Source organism: Kogia breviceps, chromosome 2, assembly GCF_026419965.1.
Source record: "Kogia breviceps isolate mKogBre1 chromosome 2, mKogBre1 haplotype 1, whole genome shotgun sequence".
NCBI lineage: Eukaryota > Metazoa > Chordata > Mammalia > Artiodactyla > Physeteridae > Kogia > Kogia breviceps.
Genome location: NC_081311.1, coordinates 25,286,332 through 25,306,158, shown reverse-complemented (window position 1 = coordinate 25,306,158; position 19,827 = coordinate 25,286,332). Strand labels below are relative to the sequence as shown.

Sequence of the window (19,827 nt, the reverse complement as noted above, 5' to 3'; positions counted from 1 at the left end):
CTCTGGGGCCCGTTTGAGAACGAAAAGGTCCAGATCGGGACAGCTCAGCTTTCACTCGCTACGCATTTTCCCAGATCCAGAATGGAGGAAACATCCGCTAGCACAACCAACAGGGTCGTGAGCAAAGGGGCAACTCCATCAAAGCCGTTGGCTGACAAGAATTTGGGGCTTGGAGGACAAACCCGGAGCAACCGTCAACCAGCTACCAGTTCAAGCACCCACAGCGAACTCCGCGCCGGGGGCCAGCGAGCCTCCTAGGGCCGCCAGCTTGCGAGGCTCAACGCGCGTGCGCGGGGCCAGAGGGGCCACCCCCGCGCGAGTGCGCGGAGAACCTGGCGCGCGGCCGGGGGAGCGCGCGGGCGCGCTGCGGCGTCGGCGTTGGTGCGCGCTCTAGGCCGAGGCTGCGTGGGCTGGGGAGGGAGCTAGGCGGCGGCGGCGGTGGAGGTGGTGGCGGCAGCGGCTGCGGCAGCGGCGGCGGTTGCGCCCCAGAGCCCAGGGGGACGCGCGGACCTCGCGCCGCGGGTGCAGACGGCTGCGGAGGAGACCCCGGGCTCCCGGCCCGGGGCGGGAGAGCTCGGCGAGACGACAGCCCGCCTCAGAGGCCGCCGGCCGCGTCCCTATCCCGGAGTGGCCGACGCCCCTGGAGATTCGCCGTGACACGGGCCTAACCGCGGTGGCCGCGGGCGTCCGGACCACTCGGGCCCGTCGGGCCGGGCCAGTAGGGGGACGAGCGTCCGGGCAGGTGCCGCTCCCCGAGGGCCGGCCGGGGGCCAGGCGCTTAGCCGCGCGGCCCGCGGGCCGGGCTCGGCGGAGGGGCCGCCCGCGCAGCGTCCCCACCCCGTGGGCCGGAGCGGGAGTCGCGCCCCGCCTTCTGTGGAGACGGCCGGGCCGGAGCGGCGGGAGCCCGGACAGCCAGCGCAAACCGTAGCCCGCCGGGCTCGCGCGGGAGAGGAGGGAGGAGAAACTTTGCCTCTTATTGTTGTTTTTACTCCTTAAGTGTAAAGGAACTCTGTTGGGAGGAAGAATGTCCTTCTTCAATTTCCGTAAGATCTTCAAGTTGGGGAGCGAGAAGAAGAAGAAGCAGTACGAACATGTGAAGAGGGACCTAAACCCCGAGGAGTTTTGGGAAATTATAGGAGAATTGGGCGACGGAGCCTTTGGGAAAGTGTACAAGGTAAGAGGGAGAAACGGGAAGTTGCACTTGTGAGATCAAACAGCCCGTGGCCCGGAGTGGCATGAGGATTTCTCGCTCCCGCGTCCTGTTCGTGTCTCTTGGACCTTCTTCTTACTTCGTAAACGTACGTTGGAACTTTATTTAGGTTATCATCCAAGCACTAGCTAAGAGGTACGGTTTACGGTTGAACAAAATGGGGCCTGGATGTAGTTTAAAGAGTGGTTGCCAAACGGAGGCAAGGTTTACCGTCTGCTCTGTTAAACGTTAAAGGAAATGAGGGTGTTCTTTAATTTAAAGGAGGGGTCTCGTTGTGGCCCTCAAGCATTTTCAAATCAGAAACTCATTATACTTTTCAGTGGATTTCTATTTGTGTACTAGCTGTTTGCATTCGTATGTATACTTACACTAAAGCAGTTCCCTTTTGGGGTCCAGAGTATATATTTGCTTGTATCTATTGCTCATACATAACCAGTCTCTTGGGGATGAGAGCAAAGTGATTGCTACTTGCGGACTATTCTTGAGTTGGTTGCTTGACAACATACTGTAAAATGGAGTGGAATTTATGATAGAAAATTTTCGGAAGAAAACCTGCATCTGGTATTAGTTTCTAAATATAATTATAATAAGCATTGACTAGAAGTCAATTTCAGGGCTTAAGAAATTAAAATAAATGCACCTACATATATACACACACATTTTTACATATAGATGTTCATTTCAGTAGGAAGAGGTTTGCCGTTTCAATAGGAAGGCATGGGTTAACTGTTTACTGTCTTGTAAGGAGTATATGAATGATGTCATCGGAATATTTTCATCCTGAAGGGTGAGGATTTTATGAGACAGTTTAAGGGGAAGGACCCCACAGGGTTGCCTAGAAGTGAAAATATAAATAACTTAAGTTTATACAGGACTCTGTGGTTTTTAAAGTACTTTCACATGATTTGGCCCCCATGAGAGTTCTGCGAGATATGCAGGTCAGTAGTATCTACGTTTCATAGATGAGGACACTGAGGCTCAAATTGTTCACATTCACACTAGTCACAGCCTAGATTTGATCTCAAGTCTTCTGACCCCATATTTACTGTTACTTTTTTTTTTTTTTACCTTAATGTCTATTGGTAGAAGTGATAGCATTTTTCCTTCTTTCTAAGCATCATCACACTGTCTGCCTTTGCCCTGCCTCTAATGCATCTCAAAGCCCCTCATTCTTAGTCTGAAATATCTCCTCTTTTCTGTGTGCTTTCAAAACACATTGTTCACCTTGCTTACTATGGCACTTGTCACATGTTAATGTATTTATGTTTTTATGACAGGACTAGGGGCCAAAATTATATACATTTGGGTTAATTCTGTTGCCTTAGCACATAGTGCATTTCTCTTTATATTTGTGGAAATGAAAGAATGTGTGTTACCTGCTTGTGAGTGCTATTGAAGCTACTGTGTGCTGTGAAAGTTGACAAAGTAAACTTCAGTGCCTAATGTGGAGGGTAGACTATGGATTTCAACAAAAGTTTACAGTATAGAATGTATGGTAGACAGGGCTTTTAGTGCAGTGGGAAGATCACTCCTGGGAGTTAAGAATTGTGTTTTACTGTTGGTTGTCACAAACCAGCTTCGAGATCTTGGACAGAAATTTAATGTCTTTGGACCTCCTTTTTCTGAGGTGGAAAATCATTGAGTTCCCTAAATGTTTAGATTCTTTTACCCATTAATGTTCTGTGAGTATGCAGTTGTCTAGGAAAGGCAAAAATAAATCCTCAAGGCATCTGGGATCTGGTAGTTAGAAGGCAGTAGGTAATTATGGGCAGTTTTCATGGTATAAATGTTTTATTGAACAGAAACAGTGTAATATTAAGATACTGGCTTCAGAGTTGGACTATATCTTGGCTCCCTCAATAGCAGCCTGTGACCTTGGACAAGTTACTTAATCGTTCTGTGTCTCATTTTTCTCATCAGTAAGACCTACTCCTCAGTGTGTGAGAATTAAAGGAGATAAAAAATGTAAGACACAAAAAAGGGCTCATAAAATGGCAGAAAATTACTGTTGTTACATTTACAGCTCGGAAACAAAATATGGGATGGGACAGGAAAAGGGACCTACTAAGATATAGTAAACCATTTTCTGGCACAGGCAGATTGTGTGGACATGCTAATGCTGTGTGATTTAATTCTTTAATGACTCTGAATGTATCTTCCTATAGTGGGACACCAATTGAAAATTTTTTGAAAAACAAGAGACTTACTCCATGTAGTTGAACACTATAAGATTGTGTCAAGGATAATTTCTGTGGGCTTGATATATATTTTAGTGTGATATTTGAAGAGTGTGAGTTCTTTGCATCTTTTCTTTTCATCTTTCTATTTTATGCTTCCAAGGAGTAAGCTCTGAGATTTTTTTAAAAAGAAAATTTAAACTTATCTGACCTGTTCTGCCTTTTTTGTGACCTTTTTTATTGTATAAGATTCTCTAGAAATTTTAAATTTATAAACTTCTGTGTAAGAGAAAAAGCTTTGATAGATTTTTTTTTACAATTGTATTTATTAGTATGTAATAGAAAACTATTTCTAAAGTTGATTCCAACTGTCATTTGCTTGTGGAAAGTAGTAACTGTTACAAAGCTTAAATTCTAAATAGGCAGTCATTTTTCCATCATATTGTATGCTTTCCACTCAGTCCTGCACTATACAACTGTAACAGTTACTCTCTTGCCTGAAAGATCTTCCCAATTTTAAATTTATTTTCTCTTTTTAATAGTATTATTTGACACATAAATGAAGATACGTAGTATCTCTCTCACAATTTTTTTTGTTTGGATTTCTGTTGCTTTTAACAGAAAAAAAAAAAAAGGAATGACATGAAATGATCTATTGAATTGAAGCTGAACTATTGACTGTGTGCTGGATGAAAGTGATTCTTTTCATGTCCCTGATGGGCATGCACCTTTTTAAAAAACGGAGTTATTCATTTCTTTCCTTTCTTCATAGTTTACTATCTAGGAGTGTATAACTAAACATGATAACTTTAGTTTTGTGTGTATTGAGCGTATTTTGTGCCTTGCCTCTTTTGAAATAATTATGTTTGTGAGGTTTGTCTTTGTTATCACTAGAGCAGTATGTAGTTAAATTGTTGCATAGAATTCCAATATATGGTTACATCACCAATTATTTACCATTGTACTGTTAATGGATATATCAGTTGTTTCCAGTGTTTGGCTTTTATACACAGTACTGGTGCATATATGTATGAGTTTCACTAAGACTTAACTCAGGAGTAGAATTGCTGGGTTATAGGGTAGTGTATCTTTAATTTTACTGGATGATGCCATACTATACCAGTTTACACTCCCACCAGCAGCGTATGATAATTTCCTTGCTCTGCATTCTCTCCAACATTTGATATTGTCAGAATTTTTAAGTTTTGACAATCTGATGTCATAGTTTTCCTTGTGGTTTTAATACATCTTTCTCTGACTGCTAATAAGTGATTCTTTTCATAGGTTTATTAGTAATTTGAATTTCTTTTGTATTCAAGTTTCTTGTTCATGTTCCTCTTGGATGTCTTTTTCTTGTTTATTTGTAGTGTATTCTGGATTTTAACCATTTGCTGATGGTGGTTATTGCAAATACATTTTCATTCTGTGCCTGTCTTTTCATTTTCCTTATGGTGTCTTTTTATGAACAGGAAGTTCTTGACTTTAATATACTCCAACTTTGTTTTTTCTTTTTCAGTTAATGTATTGTATTTGAGAAATTCTTTCCTGGAGTGTCCTTCCAGTTGTTGGATGGGATGCTGCCCGATTAATGAATCACCTAATAAAGCTAATTAGATCTTTGAAAAAAAAATAAAAGAAAGGCTTTCTTAACCTGAGATTATCTTCTAAGAGCTTTATGATTTTGCCTTTAACATTTAGGTGTACAGCCCTAAATGTTAGAATAGATTTTTGCAAATGGTATGATATAGGGGTCCAATTTCATTTTTTTCTCTAATGGATACACAGTTGTCCCAAGACTCATCACTGGGGGAAACTATTCTTCCACTGCTCTGCAGTGCTGTCTGCAACATGTGTCTGTTTCTGTGGTCTCTAGTCTCTTCATTGATCTATGAGTCTATTCCTTTGTCAGTATCCCGCTGTGTTAATTAGGAAAGCATTAAAACAAATCTCTGCTAGGGAAAGACTTCCCCTTGTTCTTATTCAGCAGTGTCTAGTATATTCTTGGCCTTTAGTGCTTTCATGTACATTTTAGAATTAGCTTAATTGAGTTCCACAAAAAAACCTGTTGTGCCTTTTTGAAGGGGTTTTATTGAATTTATATTTAGATCAACTTTGGAAAAATTAACGTCTCCATGATACTAAGTCTTCCTACCTGCACATATGTTTTATCTCTAGGTCTTTTTTTTAATATCTCTCAATAATGGCTTATAATTTTCCTCCCCAGAAGTCTTAGGAGCTCAAACTACTTCAAGAGTGTCTTAATGCTTTGTTTTTCCTATTGGAATTTCTTCCTTGTTTTGGTTATGTACAACCTTCAGTAGTCTTCTGAGAAAGGATGAATGGAAGGTTCGGTTTTTAAGACCAGGCCTGTCTGAATATGTCTATATTATAATGTCATACTTGATGTATAGTTTGGTTGTAGAATTCTAGTTCAAAAATACATTAAAAATTTTTTTTTTTTTTTTTGCGGTACATGGGCCTCTCAACTGTTGTGGCCTCTCCCTTTGTGGAACACAGGCTCCGGACACGCAGGCTCAGCGGCCATGGCTCACGGGCCCAGCCGCTCTGCGGCATGTGGGATCTTCCCAGACCAGGGCACGAACCCGCGTTCACTGCATTGGCAGGAGGATTCTCAACCACTGCGCCACCAGGGAAGCCCAAAAATACATTTTTGAACTAGCGTTGGTGAGGACAAAGAGCAATTGAGAAAATCCCCATCCCTTACTTATGGCCAGTCTTCCAAAGTGGTTGTATGAATTTACACCCCCATAAGTAAGGGATGGGGATTTTCTCAATTGTTCTTTGTCCTCACCAACACTTGCTATTGTTATTAATACTGTTATTAGTATTTTATGTTAGCCATTCTGATGAGTGTGAAGTGGTTTTATTTACATTTTCCTTATGACTAAAAAAATTGAGTCATGTGCCTATCATGTGCCTATCGAATATTTGGGTATTTTCTTTTTTGTGAAATTTCCTGTTTGTTTGCCCATTAAAAAAAATAGCTGTATTGAGGTATAATTTATATAACTCAGAATTCACCTATTTTATGTTTATAACTTGATGAGTTTTAATAACTTTGTACCCTTGTGCAACCATCAGTACAATCTAGCTTTAGAATCCTCTTTTGACCACCTGAAGTTCCCTTGTGCCCATTTACAGTCAATTCTCGTTCCTTCTGGGATTTTCTTTGTCTGATTACTAATGAGGTTGAGTTCCTTTTTATACACTTATTGGCCATTTGGATTTCTTCTTCTCTGAAGTGCTTGTTAAAGTCTTTTGGGTTCTTTTTCTTATTGATTTATGGGAGTCTGTATATTCTGGAAACTAATCCTCTCGTTATATATGATGCACATTATTTTCTCTTGCTTTGTAGTTTGTCTTTTTTTTCTCTTTATGATATCCTTCTTTTGTATAGACATTTCAGATTTTAATGTAGTTCAGTTTATTAACTTTTTATACTTAGTGCTTTTTGTCTTAAAATTTCCTTACCCAGGGTGATGAAGATGTCCTCCTGTGTTATGTTCTTAAAGTTTTATGGTGTTGCCTTCTTCCTATACATTAGGTCTATAATTAAACTGATGTTGGTTTTTGTCTATAGTGTGAAGGTAGGGGTCCAGTTTCATTTTTTTTATGTAGATACCCAGCTGTCTCAACACCATTTACTGAAAAGACCACCCTTTCCGTATTGGTTTGCAATGCCTCCATCATATGTCAAATGTCCATATACACATGGTATATTTCTATGAATTTCCTATTTCTTTAGGATAAATTCCTAGAAGTTGAATTGTTAGGGCAAAATACATGATCATTTATTAATGTTTACTGGGAAATTACTCTAGAAAGGTTTATAAATTTATTTTTTAATTAATTTTTAATTATATTGTAAGATGTTATGGAAAAACCTGAATGAACTTTTTGGCCAATCCAATACAAATAATTAAAGAAGTTCTATTTATTTGGAAATTTAACTTATTAGAGATTAAAGTTAGTTTCTTTGACCATTACTCTAATTATTGTTCCTTCTCTTCTCTCCGTGAATGTAACTATTATCATCGGTTTCTTTTTTTGTTTGTTTTATGGGTTTATTTTTGGCCATGCTGCACGGCTTGCAGGATCTTAGTTCTCTGATCAGGAATTGAACCCAGGCCATGGCAGTGAAAATGCTGAATCCTGTCCGCTGGTCCACCAGGGAACCCCCCATCATCAGTTTCATGTATATGTTTCTAGATATTTTTCTGTGCATTTACGTATATATACATGGGTTATACCTGTTTAAACAACCCAGCAGTGGTCTATTTCTGTGCCTTTGTTCCTTGACCTTTTTCAATGTTAGTTTTTATCCTTTAAAAAAAGTATTTGTGGGCTTCCCTGGTGGCGCAGTGGTTGAGAGTCTGCCTGCCGATTCAGTGGACACGGTTTCGTGCCCTGGTCCAGGAAGATCCCACATGCCGTGGAGCGGCTGGGCCCGTGAGCCATGGCGGCTGAGCCTGTGCGTCCAGAGCCTGTGCTCCGCAACGGGAGAGGCCACAACAGTGAGAGGCCCCGCGTACTGCAAAACAAACAAACAAACAAAAAAAGTATTTGCTTTTTCAGTAGACAAAAAGAGTATCTGTTTATTTCATTTTCCATTTCTCTCATTTTAAAAGAGATTGCCATTTAAAAATTAATTGAATTATTCATATTCTAATAGAGTTGTTTTCTTGTTGATTTGAAAGTACTTTTTATGTACTAGAAAATGAGCACTTTATAATAATGGTGCAGTTATTTTAGTTACTTTAGTTTATGCTGCTTTTTTGATCTAAAGACATATAATGTTCTTTACAAAATCTGTCAATCTGTTACTTTGCTTTTTTTTCCTTCACTTTCATGCTTAGAAAAGCCTTCCCTACCCAGAAATTAGATAAATATTTATGTACATTTTCTTCTAAACTTCTTAATAGTTCAGTTATGAAGAATTTTAATTTTAATTCATCTGGAATACAATTTTTTTTTCTGTGGATTGACATGATGCTCTATTCCACCCTAAAAAAACCAAAAATATATTTTCTCTATTTCTAGAAATGTAAATACTATTATTTTGAAAATATAGCAAAGTATAAAGAAGAATATATAAAAATAATTCTACCTTTTAGATAACCTGTTAATTTAAAAACACTCAAGGGTATACTCATGTGGTTAGAAACTTGAACAGTACAAAAAATGATAAAATTGAAAAATGAAAGCCTTCCCTGCCAGTCTTTTTTCCTGAATTTAACCACTATAGTAATATCTGTGTATCTTTTCAGGTAAAATTTTATGCCTGTATGAGCATATATACAAATGCTTGTTTGTAAAACTGAAAATATATCGACACATGCATGTTAGTATATACAGGTGAACTTAACTGCCTATCAAATTGATAGCATAATCATACTGGAAAAATGCTTCAAATGATGTTTTTAATTAATTAATTAATTTTTGGCTGTGTTGGGTCTCCGTTGCAGTACGCGGGCTTCTCATTGTGGTGGCTTATCTTGTTGTGGAGCACGGGCTCTAGGTGTGCGGGCTTCAGTAGTTGTGGCATGCAGGCTCAATAGTTGTGGCTCGTGGGCTCTAGAGTGCAGGCTCAGTAGTTGTGGTGCATGGGCTTAGTTGCTCTGTGGCACATGGGATCTTCCCGGACCAGGGCTTGAACCTGTGTCCCCTGCATTGGCAGGCAGATTCTTAACCACTGCGCCACCAGGGAAGTCCCAAATGATTTTTGAATAGAGTGCTGTGACTAGTGGGATATATTTAAAGGATAAAGAGAACAGCAGAGAATGCTTGAACTTTATTAAATAGTTTTGTTACTAGTAGTGATACTAATGTTATAATTCTGAAAATATTTTATATGTACTATGGGATAGAGCAAATTAGTAATGTAGTGCTGTTTTAGGAACTATGGTTGTAACTCAGAGAAAGGGGTATAAGCTTGAAATGTAAGGAAGAACGCTGTGACGTTGATTTTTGAACTGGAGGTTTTAGTTTGAACTTGTGATGACACATGCACTCATGCCCCCAACACACACACACACACACAAATACATATATACATACTCCTGTTTTCCACTGAAAAGGCCTAGAAATACTGATAACTAGTACTCCTAGCTCTTGGTTTCTAAATACCTTTCCGCACTAAAAGGAACCAGGGCTCGTTGAAAAGTCTGATCCAGGTCTGGACTAGAGAAGTACAAAAGTGATAAAATTGAAAAGTAAAAGCCTCCCCACTACTCGTTTTTTTCCCAAAGGAGCCTGGATATCTTGGACCAGAAAGCAAAGATATGCTCAAAAATTAATGGGGACATGCTCAAAGAATACCGGTTAGTTTTGAGCAACAAAAATATCAACAAAATAGTAGCCTAATAGAGGAATGCTAGTTAATTAATATATAAAGATTGATAAAATTAGAAAAACCACTATTTTGCAACCACACTGTAATAATTCAGGCAAAAATTATTGATGGATGCTAAAAAAATCATTGTGTGGAAGGCTGTGGAGGAACATGGTTTCACCCTGTAAGTATCATAAGTATCACCCTGTAAATGTGCCTTTATGGTAGAGAGAGCTGATGGATACCATCTTAATCAAATGATCATACCTGGGGTTAATCAACAGTAACAGGAGGAACTGTATTTTCTGATGTAATTCAGTGGGAACTGTATAATCACCTAATGTAGTATTTTTGTTAAAGATATTTAACCTGAATCTGATGATGAGGAAACAATCAGACAAATCCATGGTTTAAACTTTTAAAAATGTAAGCAATAAAGGAGTTTTTTTGTTTTTAGATATTTGAGAAATTTGAATATGGAGTATATATTAGATATTGTATCAATGTTAAATTCTTTGGGTATGTTAATTATATTGTGGTTATGTGTGAAGTGCAGCTTACTTTGCAAGTGGCATAGTAAAAAAGAAATGTATATATGTGTGTGTTAGTATATACATATCTATACACATACATATCTTTCACATATATATGTAAAAGATATGTATGTGGATCTTGTGTGTGTGTGTGTATGTGAGTGAGAAAAGCAAATATAACAAAATGTTAATTGGTGACTCTGGCTGAGGGGTGTATGGGTGTTCACTGTCTGTTCACTCAACTTCTCTGTAGGTTTGAAATTTTCAAAATAAAAAAGTAAGGGGTCATATTTTAAAATACTCTTCTGCACATTGCTTTATTTCACTGAACAGTTCTCCTTTTCACATTTTTTTCCTCCCTCTATATAGTCGTCACTTTTCTCTTTCTCTTTTTCTATGAAAGGAGAAAGTCTCCTTTCTTTAGAGTAGGCAACTACTTCTATACTATTACTAAAGTTTTTTGGTGTTTATGAAATACCGCATTATGTTTTGTACTCAATACTACATGAAGTCCAAATTCCTAGCATGTATACATTTATGTTTTAAAAGAGGTAACTGAAACTTTGGATTGCAAAAATAGATTTAACGTGCTGGCTTTTCTTTTTTCCTTCTTTGTAAAAATCTTAGTATTTGTGTTGAATTCCTTACCTTGACAGTAGCATGTTTTGGCCCTTTTATAATTTAACCTTGAGAATGTTTGTGTGGCAGTGACCTTCCTTACCATTTAAAAGCCTTTATTTTTCTTGAATTAATATCCAGAAGTAGTACATCTTTGTCGTATTTTAAAATATTCTTTTGGAATTGTCTTTTCGTGTTCTCACTTTTTCATCTTTTCAACTATGCAGCCTATGCAAATTTCCACAGCTTATCTTTCACACAATTGTCAATAATGTTCCAGTTTATTCAGGCTGCTCCGAGTCAGCAAGTCCTTGAAATAAGTGGGAAAACTGTGTGATCTGAGAATTGGTAAAACATTTTGGAAACTGCAGGTTTAGCCAACATTAACTTATTACTGACATTTTGCTGTTGGTATCTTGACCGACAGTAACTCAGTTTTCAATAAATAACCAGAACAATGTAAATAAAATAGTGTTTGGGAATATAAAGAGAATATAAAGTGTATTACTTTCTCTTTTGCAGAATTCAGGAAATGACATGAAAATTCTTTTTTAAAAAAAAAATATTTAGGGCTTCCCTGATGGCGCAGTGGTTGAGAATCCGCCTGCCGATGCAGGGGTCACGGGTTCGTGCCCTGGTCCGGGAGGATCCCACGTGCCGCGGAGCGACTGGGCCCGTGAGCCATGGCCGCTGGGCCTGCGCGTCCGGAGCCTGTGCTCCGCAACGGGAGAGGCCACAGCAGTGAGAGGCCCGCATAAAAAAAAAAAAAAAAAATTTATTTATTTGGCCATGCCAAGCGGCATGTGGGATCTTAGCTCCCCGGCTGGGGATGAACTCATGGCCCCTGCAGTGGAAGCACAGAGTCATAACCACTGGACTGCCAGAAAATTCCCCGAAAAATGCTTTTTTAAAAAGGATTTCTGTACTATTTTCCAGAGGTTATGGGAAGAGTATGTATAGTTGATCCTCATTATTTGTGGATTCTGTATTTGTGAATTTGTCTACTTGCTAATATCTGTTGGTAGTCCCCAAATCTATACATGCATTGCTTTCACAGTCATTTGTGTACGTGGGCAAAGCTATGTAAAATGAGAGTCCCTAGACCCACACATTACATGCTGAGATCGAACTAGGTGATGCTATGTCTTCTTGTCTCAGCTCTCATACAGAGATTTCCAAAGGATGGAGACAGTAGAGAGCAATGTAGTGAAGTGCAAGAAGCTCCTGCTTTGGGACCAGTTGGATGGGATTTGAATCCCAGCTCTGACACCTGTTAATTGGGGCAGCCTTAAATAAGCCACCTAACATTTCTGAACCTCATTTTCTCTTTTGTAAAACAAAGAAAATAGAATCTACCAGGATGAGTTGTTTTTGAGATTGAAGATTATAATCTATGTGAGGAGGGGTGTGTGTGTGTATTTCTTTTAGGAGCAGTGGTTCAGTATTCACTAATTCAGGGTTTGTAGTGACCTATATAGAACATAACTAGCACAAATAATGGAAAGCAACTGTATATCTTTGCCGAGTGATGTTGAGTAATTTTTTTCTTATTTGATATTCACACTCATTCCTAGCAAAATCTTATCAGGGCTCTGAGAAGATCACCAGAATTAGCATATAATGTAAAAACAGGTAGCAACAATAGCTAAACAGTCTAAAACTATCTGCTTTCTCTAGTGCTATTCTTTTTGTTTTTCCTCACTTAACTGCTCTTTGGAACTTTGAATGTTTATTAACCAAATATTTATTTTTAATTTTTTTAACTTTTTATTTTATGTTGAAGTATAGCTGATTAACAATGTTGTGATAGTTTCAGGTGCACAGCAAAGGGACTCAGCTATACATATACATGCATCTCTTCTCCCCCAAACTCCGCTCCCATCTAGTCTGCCACATAACATTGAGCAGAGTTCTCTGTGCTGTACAGTAGGTCCTTGTTGGTTATCTATTTTATTTCTTTATTTTTAAATGCATAGATCTTTTTTAAAATTTTATTTATTTTATTTTATTTTAGTCTGTGTTGGGTCTTTGTTGCTGTGCGCAGGCTTTTCCCTAGTTGCGGAGAGCAGGGGCTACTCTTCGTTGCGGTGCGCAGGCTTCTCATTGCGGCGGCTTCTCGTTGCTGAGCATGGGTTCTAGAGTGCAGGCTCAGTAGTTGTGGTGCTGGGCTTAGTTGCTCTGCGGCATATGGGATCTTCCCGGACCAGGGCTCGAACCCATGTCCCCTGCATTGGCAGGCGGATTCTTAACCACTGAGCCACCAGGGAAGCCCCAAGAATAGCTCAGTCTGCCTTTAAGGGGCTTGCTGAAAGCCAGCTAACAGCTGGAGGTGCCGGAGAATGAACCTGGGGCCTGGTACATGTGTGTACATGTTGATCCCAAACTCCCTGCCTGTCCCTTCCCCCCATCCTTCCCAGCGTGAGTCTGTTTCTGTTTTGTAAATAAGTTGCCATTTGTATCATTTCTTTTTAGATTCTGCATAACCAAATATTTAATACTACTCTGTGTCTTAGTTCTCCCATCTATAATCCTCATCTGTTTTAGAAGGATTATGCCACTTATTAAATTAGTGTCTTTCAGCTCCAGACACCCCCTTCTATAGCTCTACTTCGTGATGCTGTTCTAAGATCTTGCAAATCACATTTCTGACTTGCCAGCTGCTCACTCTTAGGTTTCAGAAGTATGGAGCACTAGAGGGAGGCTGCAAGGAGGAGGAGGAAAGAACCTACACCTTTCTCTTTGTTTCCTGTGGGCTCCCTGTCTGCTTTCCTGTTACTTTGACCATCATCCTGGTGGAAATTCTTCACTCCAGCAACAGCAGTCCTGAATTCAGTTTGTAGTTTTTCCAACACTCACAGAGCTAGCCTCATCACAACCCTTACTAACACCAGCTCCAGTTGGCTAGTCCCCTCTTCTTCGAAAGGTACCCTAGTCCCACAAGATCCTCTTCCAAGTTCAGAGCCGCCAGCAGCAGCTGAGCGGAGCAGCACTCTCTCCTCAGGGAGCTGAGTTTCAGCTCTGCAGCATCTTTCCTCCAGGTTTCTGAGTTTTAGTCATTCCAGTCTCTTTCCTTGGCTCCTGTGATTCATGAAGATAAAAACATAGTGATTTTTAAGTGATCACGACTGATCTCTGAAAACTGTTTATCAATTGAAGTTATGTCTCCTTTAAATTAATATCTGAGTATTTGTTATTTCATTCTTGTTTTTATTAACATTTGTTTAGTTATAATTACATCTTTATGTGAAGAATTTTCATGCTTTTAGGTAGTAGCTGAGACTGTTTCTTTTTTTAAAAAAATAAATTTATTTATTTATTTTTGGCTGCATTGGGTCTTTCATTGCTGTGCACAGGCTTTCTCTAGTTGGGGTGAGCGGGGGCTACTCTTCGTTGAGGTATGCGGGCTTCTCATTGCTGTGACTTCTCTGGTTGCAGAGCACAGGCTCTAGGCACTGGGCTTCAGTAGCTGTGGCTCGTGGGCTCAGTAGTTGTGGCTCGTGGGCTCTAGAGCACGGGCTCGGTAGTTGTGGCGTACGGGCTTAGTTGCTCCGTGGCACGTGGGATCTTCCTGGACCAGGGCTCGAACCTGTGTCCCCTGCACTGGCAGGCGGATTCTTAACCACTGAGCCACCAGGGAAGTTCCGAGACTGTTTCTTTTTAACACTTTATTTGCATTATGTTTGTTGATAGTTTTACACACTTAACAGCGTTTATTTCAGCTTCGAATTTTAGAGTTCTCTGGAATCAGATCCTGATGAGTAATCAAGTTATTTTCAAACAATAATGTAAGAAGCACTGTATTTTCTAATGTAAGTTTTATTTATTATTTATCTTAAACCAAATGGTATTATTGTTGGTTTAATCAGTATACCCAGGGCAATGGAATAATGAAATTTATTACTACAAAGAACTTTAGAGATTATCTAGTATTAATTATTTTTCCCCTTTCATGCCATTCTATTTGCAAGTAAAATACACATCTTTAAAATCTTCCAGGACATTGGTAGAGGCATGCAGAAGCAGGATGACTTTTAACTCTAGTCACAATATTCTTGTTCTCTTACCAGGGCTCATATTTTATAGTGTTCCTCTTTAAAGACAGTTCCTCTGTGCTCTTTCTTCCCAAAGTGTTACGTTAAAATGGTGAGAGAAGGGCTTATTTCTTACTGGCTTATTTCCTGACTTGGGGGAGGGCGAGTTCTATATATTATTTTTTCAACTGTAGTGTCTTTCTTAGAGAGATAAACTTAATGCCATATTTCACCAGTTATGATAGACTTTTAATTTTTAAGCATTTCTCAAATTGGGATATGTCCCAATTTATTGATTGACGCCTTTAGTATTGTTGTTCGCCAGATGGCAGTTGTGATATATCTGTCATTGCCTGTGCTTTGTGAACATAGTTGTATCTCTGGTGTCATACAGTTGCAACCCCTTGATGTTTCAATCAATAAACCACTTAAGAACGTTTTGAAGAAAGAATGTGAGTCCTGGTTGTCATCTAAAAGCTTCATTTAGCACCTGTGGTAAGATCAAGAAAGTATCAGCATTATAATTGCAAAATGGGAGACAGTGGCTTCAAATAAAATTTTGGAGACAGTAGTAGAGGAGCACTTTTTAAACAAATGCTGCATCACCAAAGCGTTTCATGGCTAGAGAATGATATTGTGTGGAAAAACACAGACATTAGATAATTCTGAGTGAAAAAGGGACTCAGGAGTTAAATGTGAAGAAGTGTTTAATTTTTCATATATGCACAAGGATAATATACGCTAACAATTTTGTCTATATTTATCCAGAAGAGCTCTTAAAAAGGAATAATGTGAAAATTCTAAATGATAAAGTGCCTGGCAGTTTTTCTTCCTTAGTGGAACATAATATAATGGCACATCTTAAAAGCCTTCGTAGATTTGATAAAATTTTGTAGATTAGCATATTATTCTAGAGTGGTAGTTTTGACTGATAAAGTTATCTTTTTATCCATACATAGTCTCTGAACCCTAAACATTAGGGTTACTTTGTTAGTAATTAGTATTAATTTTTACCTCTACCTAAGGAAGTAAAATGTAGCAAAATCTAATTAGGAGAATTCCCATATATAAGCTAATACCTGGTTTGTTTATTCTTTCTACCTAAGGAAGTAAAATGTAGCAAAATCTAATTAGGAGAATTCCCATATATAAGCTAATACCTGGTTTGTTTATTCTTTCTACCTAAGGAAGTAAAATGTAGCAAAATCTACTTAGGAGAATTCCCATATATAGGCTGATAACTGGTTTGTTTATTCTTTCATCATCATCTCAAAGGTTAGATAATAGATCCCTAAGAAATATCCCATAGACTGATTTTTTTTGTATCTTATTGCCTCTGTAAAATTAATACATGTCCATTTAAAAATGTAAACAATATGAATAATATAGAAAAAGTCAAAAGCACGTGAAACTCTGCCATCCCCACTGATGATGTCTTTCCAGATATTTCTTATGTAGCTATCCCTTTGTGAAAATGGATGTGTAGTTTTTGTAAAGCTGCATATCTTTTGTGTTTAGTAAGTTACTTTTTTTCCATTCAGTGATAATGTTTTGTCCCATATTAAGTAATATTAATTGATTAGTCAAATAATTTTAATGGTTGCATAATTTTCAATTGTAGAGCATACTGAATGATTTAAGTAGGTTCCCGTTAATGGACATTTAGGCTGATTAAGTTTTCTTTATTGTAAACAGTGCTTTGATGAATATTTTGTGCTTGCATTTTTTTTTTTTTTGTAAAATTATCTCCTTAAAAATTATTAACAATGGGATTTGGGCTTCCCTGGTGGTGCAGTGGTTGAAAGTCTGCCTGCCGATGTAGGGGACACGGGTTCGTGCCCCGGTCCGGGAAGATCCCACATGCCTCAGAGCGGCTGGGCCCGTGAGCCATGGCCGCTGAGCCTGAGTGTCCGGAGCCTCTGCTCCGCAATGGGAGAGGCCACAACAGTGAGAGGCCCGCGTACCACAAAAAAAAAAAAAAAAAAGGGGGGGGCATTTGGACATTTACTTGTTTATTAAAACACTTATTACTAGCTTTTGAAAGTTTGCTGTTTTTTCTTTTAAGGTGATAGATTTACTGAAGTGATGATAACATATATAATATTGAAATGTGTTTGGTTTTTTTTGCGGTACCCGGGCCTCTCACTGTTGTGGCCTCTCCCGTTGGCGGAGCACAGGCTCCGGACGCGCAGGCTCAGCGGCCATGGCTCACGGGCCCAGCCGCTCCGCGGCATGTGGGATCCTCCCAGACCGGGGCACGAACCCGTATCCCCTGCATCGGCAGGCTGACTCTCAACCACTGCGCCACCAGGGAAGCCCTGAAATGTCTTTTAAAAACCTCTTTAGTATTTTAAGATTTGATTCCTAACTTAAAAAAAATGATCTTGGCTTCTACTACATATTTGGAAACCCTTCATTTCTAATAAATGGAGGTGAGAAGTTATTCAATTAAAGAAAGAAAATGGAAAAGTTAAAGTACTAAAAACAATGAAAAATAATTAAACTGATGGAAGTATAGGGAAACTGGAAAGGGTAATGATTAAAATAAAGAAAGGGCTTTGGAAACAACCTGGATTTGAATCCTGATTCAGCCTCTTACTAGCTCTACATGACCTCGGGGAAGCCTTTTAATGTCTCTAAATTTATTTATCCTCCTTAAAAATAGGGATGCTAATATATCATGGGGTCATTTTGAGGATTAAATAATAATAGTAATAATTCCAGATAACATGTTTGAATCTTTTTTACTATGTATGGCAAGCCCTAGGCTATCTTTAAAAAATAAGTATGTCAAGAGAATGAGAAGACAAGCCACTTGGAGAAAATGTTGGCAAAAGATACATCCGATAAAAGACCGTTCGTTATTTAAAATATATTAAGAATTCTTAAAACTCAACCATTAGAAAACCTACAGTCTGATTAAAAAATGGCCAAAAGATTTGGACCACCTCACTGAAGAAGATATTCAGATGGCCAATAAGCATATGAAAAGATGCTCAATGTCATATGTCATTAGGGAGTTGCAAATTAAAACAAGGAGATACCACTACACACTTACTAGAATGACAAAAATGTATACCAACAACACCAAATGTTGGCAGGGGTGTGGAGCAACAGGAACTCTCATTCATTGTTGTTGGGAATGCAAAATAGTATAACCACTTTAGAAGGCAGTTTGGCAGTATCTTGCAAAACTACACATACTCTTACCATATGATCCAGTAATTCTGCTCCTTGGTACTTACTCAAAGGGGTTGAAAACTTAATGTCCACACAAAAACCTGCACACAGATGTTTATAGCAGCCTTATTCATGGTTGATAAAACTTGGAAACAACCAAGTTGTCTTCAGTAGGTAAATGGATAAACAAACTGGCCCATCTATATAATTGACTATTATTCAGTGCTACAACGAAATTAGGTATCAAACCACGAGAAGACATGGAGGAATCTTAAATGCTTGTTACTAAGTGAAAGAAGCCAATCTGAAAAGGCTACATACTGTATGAAAAACAAAACTATGGAGACAGTAAAAAGATCAATGGAGGGGTTAGGAAGGGCAGGATGAATAGGCAGCGCATAGAGATTTTTAGAGCAGTGAAACTATTCTGTATGATATTATAATGGTGGATACATATCATACATTTGTCCAGACCCGTAGAGCACATACCAGGAGTTAATCCTAATGTAAACAGTGGAATTTTGGTAATAATGATGTGTCAGTATAGGTTCATCAGTTGTAACAAATGTACCACTGTGGTGCAGAATGTTGATAGTGGGGGAGGCTGTGCACGTGTAGGGAGGAGAGTACGTGGGAACTCTGTACTTTCTGCTCAGATTTGCTGGGACCCTAAAACTACTCTAAAAAATAAAGTTTATTAAAAAAATAATATTTAAAAAGCAAGTATGCATTATAAGTGTGAACTTCTGATACTTTTGTTTTTAGGCCCAGAATAAAGAGACCAATGTTTTAGCTGCTGCAAAGGTGATTGACACCAAATCTGAAGAAGAACTTGAAGATTACATGGTTGAAATTGATATATTAGCATCTTGTGATCACCCTAATATAGTCAAACTTCTAGATGCCTTCTATTATGAGAACAATCTTTGGGTAAGTATTTTCTGTTAATCTGTAGGAATAACCAAAATGAGTTAATTGTCCTAAAGAGGTTTATAAGTTTTGTAGGCCTATTTTATGTACTGCATCATCTTCTTTTTAGTCACTTATGCTACTTGAATGAGAATTGACCTGCTGATGAGCGGTCATTAGCAACATAATTATCCTTAGCTTCAACAGATGTTTTGATGTGTATTTCAGATTGTACTGTGTTTCATGATTGTTTGACATTGGACTCAAATGTAGAAACTTGGTTAAGAATATTAAATTTTCTAAATAATGAAATTAGATGCCTTTCTTGTTTTTAATTAATTTTTTTTCCCAGTTGGAACTTCTTTCTTTCTTTGAAGTCTTTTTTTTTCCAGCAGTTTTAAAATTTTCTTTTTTCTTTTTTATTTGAAGTATAGTTGATTTACAATGTTGTGTTAGTTTGAAGTGTCTTGTTTAAGTGGCTTGATTTAAATTTAAGCATTTACTTAAAATGTTTTAAAGTTTCTTTTGTTTTCTTTGCAATTGTTTATAATTTCTTATACTAAACTTTTGATAAATCATGTAGTAAATTATAAAATGCTTACTAGAAATGTTCATTCAGATTTTTCCTTATGGAAACTTTTTGGCCAACCCAACATTTATCTTATATATTATCAAGCCCAACTTTAGTGCATGATGTAGTCTCCAAGTCTGTATGTAAAAATTTTATTCATTTTTAGGAAATATTAGGCATAAATAAATATATAAGTAAAATGTTAATATTTAGTATAGTAACCGGTCAGTCACTTGCTATGCACCG

General features: G+C 38.3%; 1 protein-coding gene across 2 annotated transcripts in view; it reads left to right on the top strand.

Annotated features, from left to right (window-relative positions):
- The first annotated feature begins 330 nt into the window (after window positions 1-330).
- Window positions 331-19,827, top strand: part of SLK (STE20 like kinase) — a 55,298-nt gene continuing 35,801 nt past the window's right edge. The window contains exons 1-3 of one of the 2 annotated variants that reach the window (XM_059054331.2): window positions 331-381; window positions 998-1,174; window positions 18,867-19,031. In XM_059054331.2, coding sequence (XP_058910314.1) covers window positions 1,025-1,174; window positions 18,867-19,031 — 315 coding nt within the window. In that variant the 5' untranslated portion in view covers window positions 331-381; window positions 998-1,024. Of the gene's footprint in view, window positions 382-855; window positions 1,175-18,866; window positions 19,032-19,827 lie in introns of those variants that run through there. The other variant, XM_059054330.2, reaches the window with a different exon arrangement.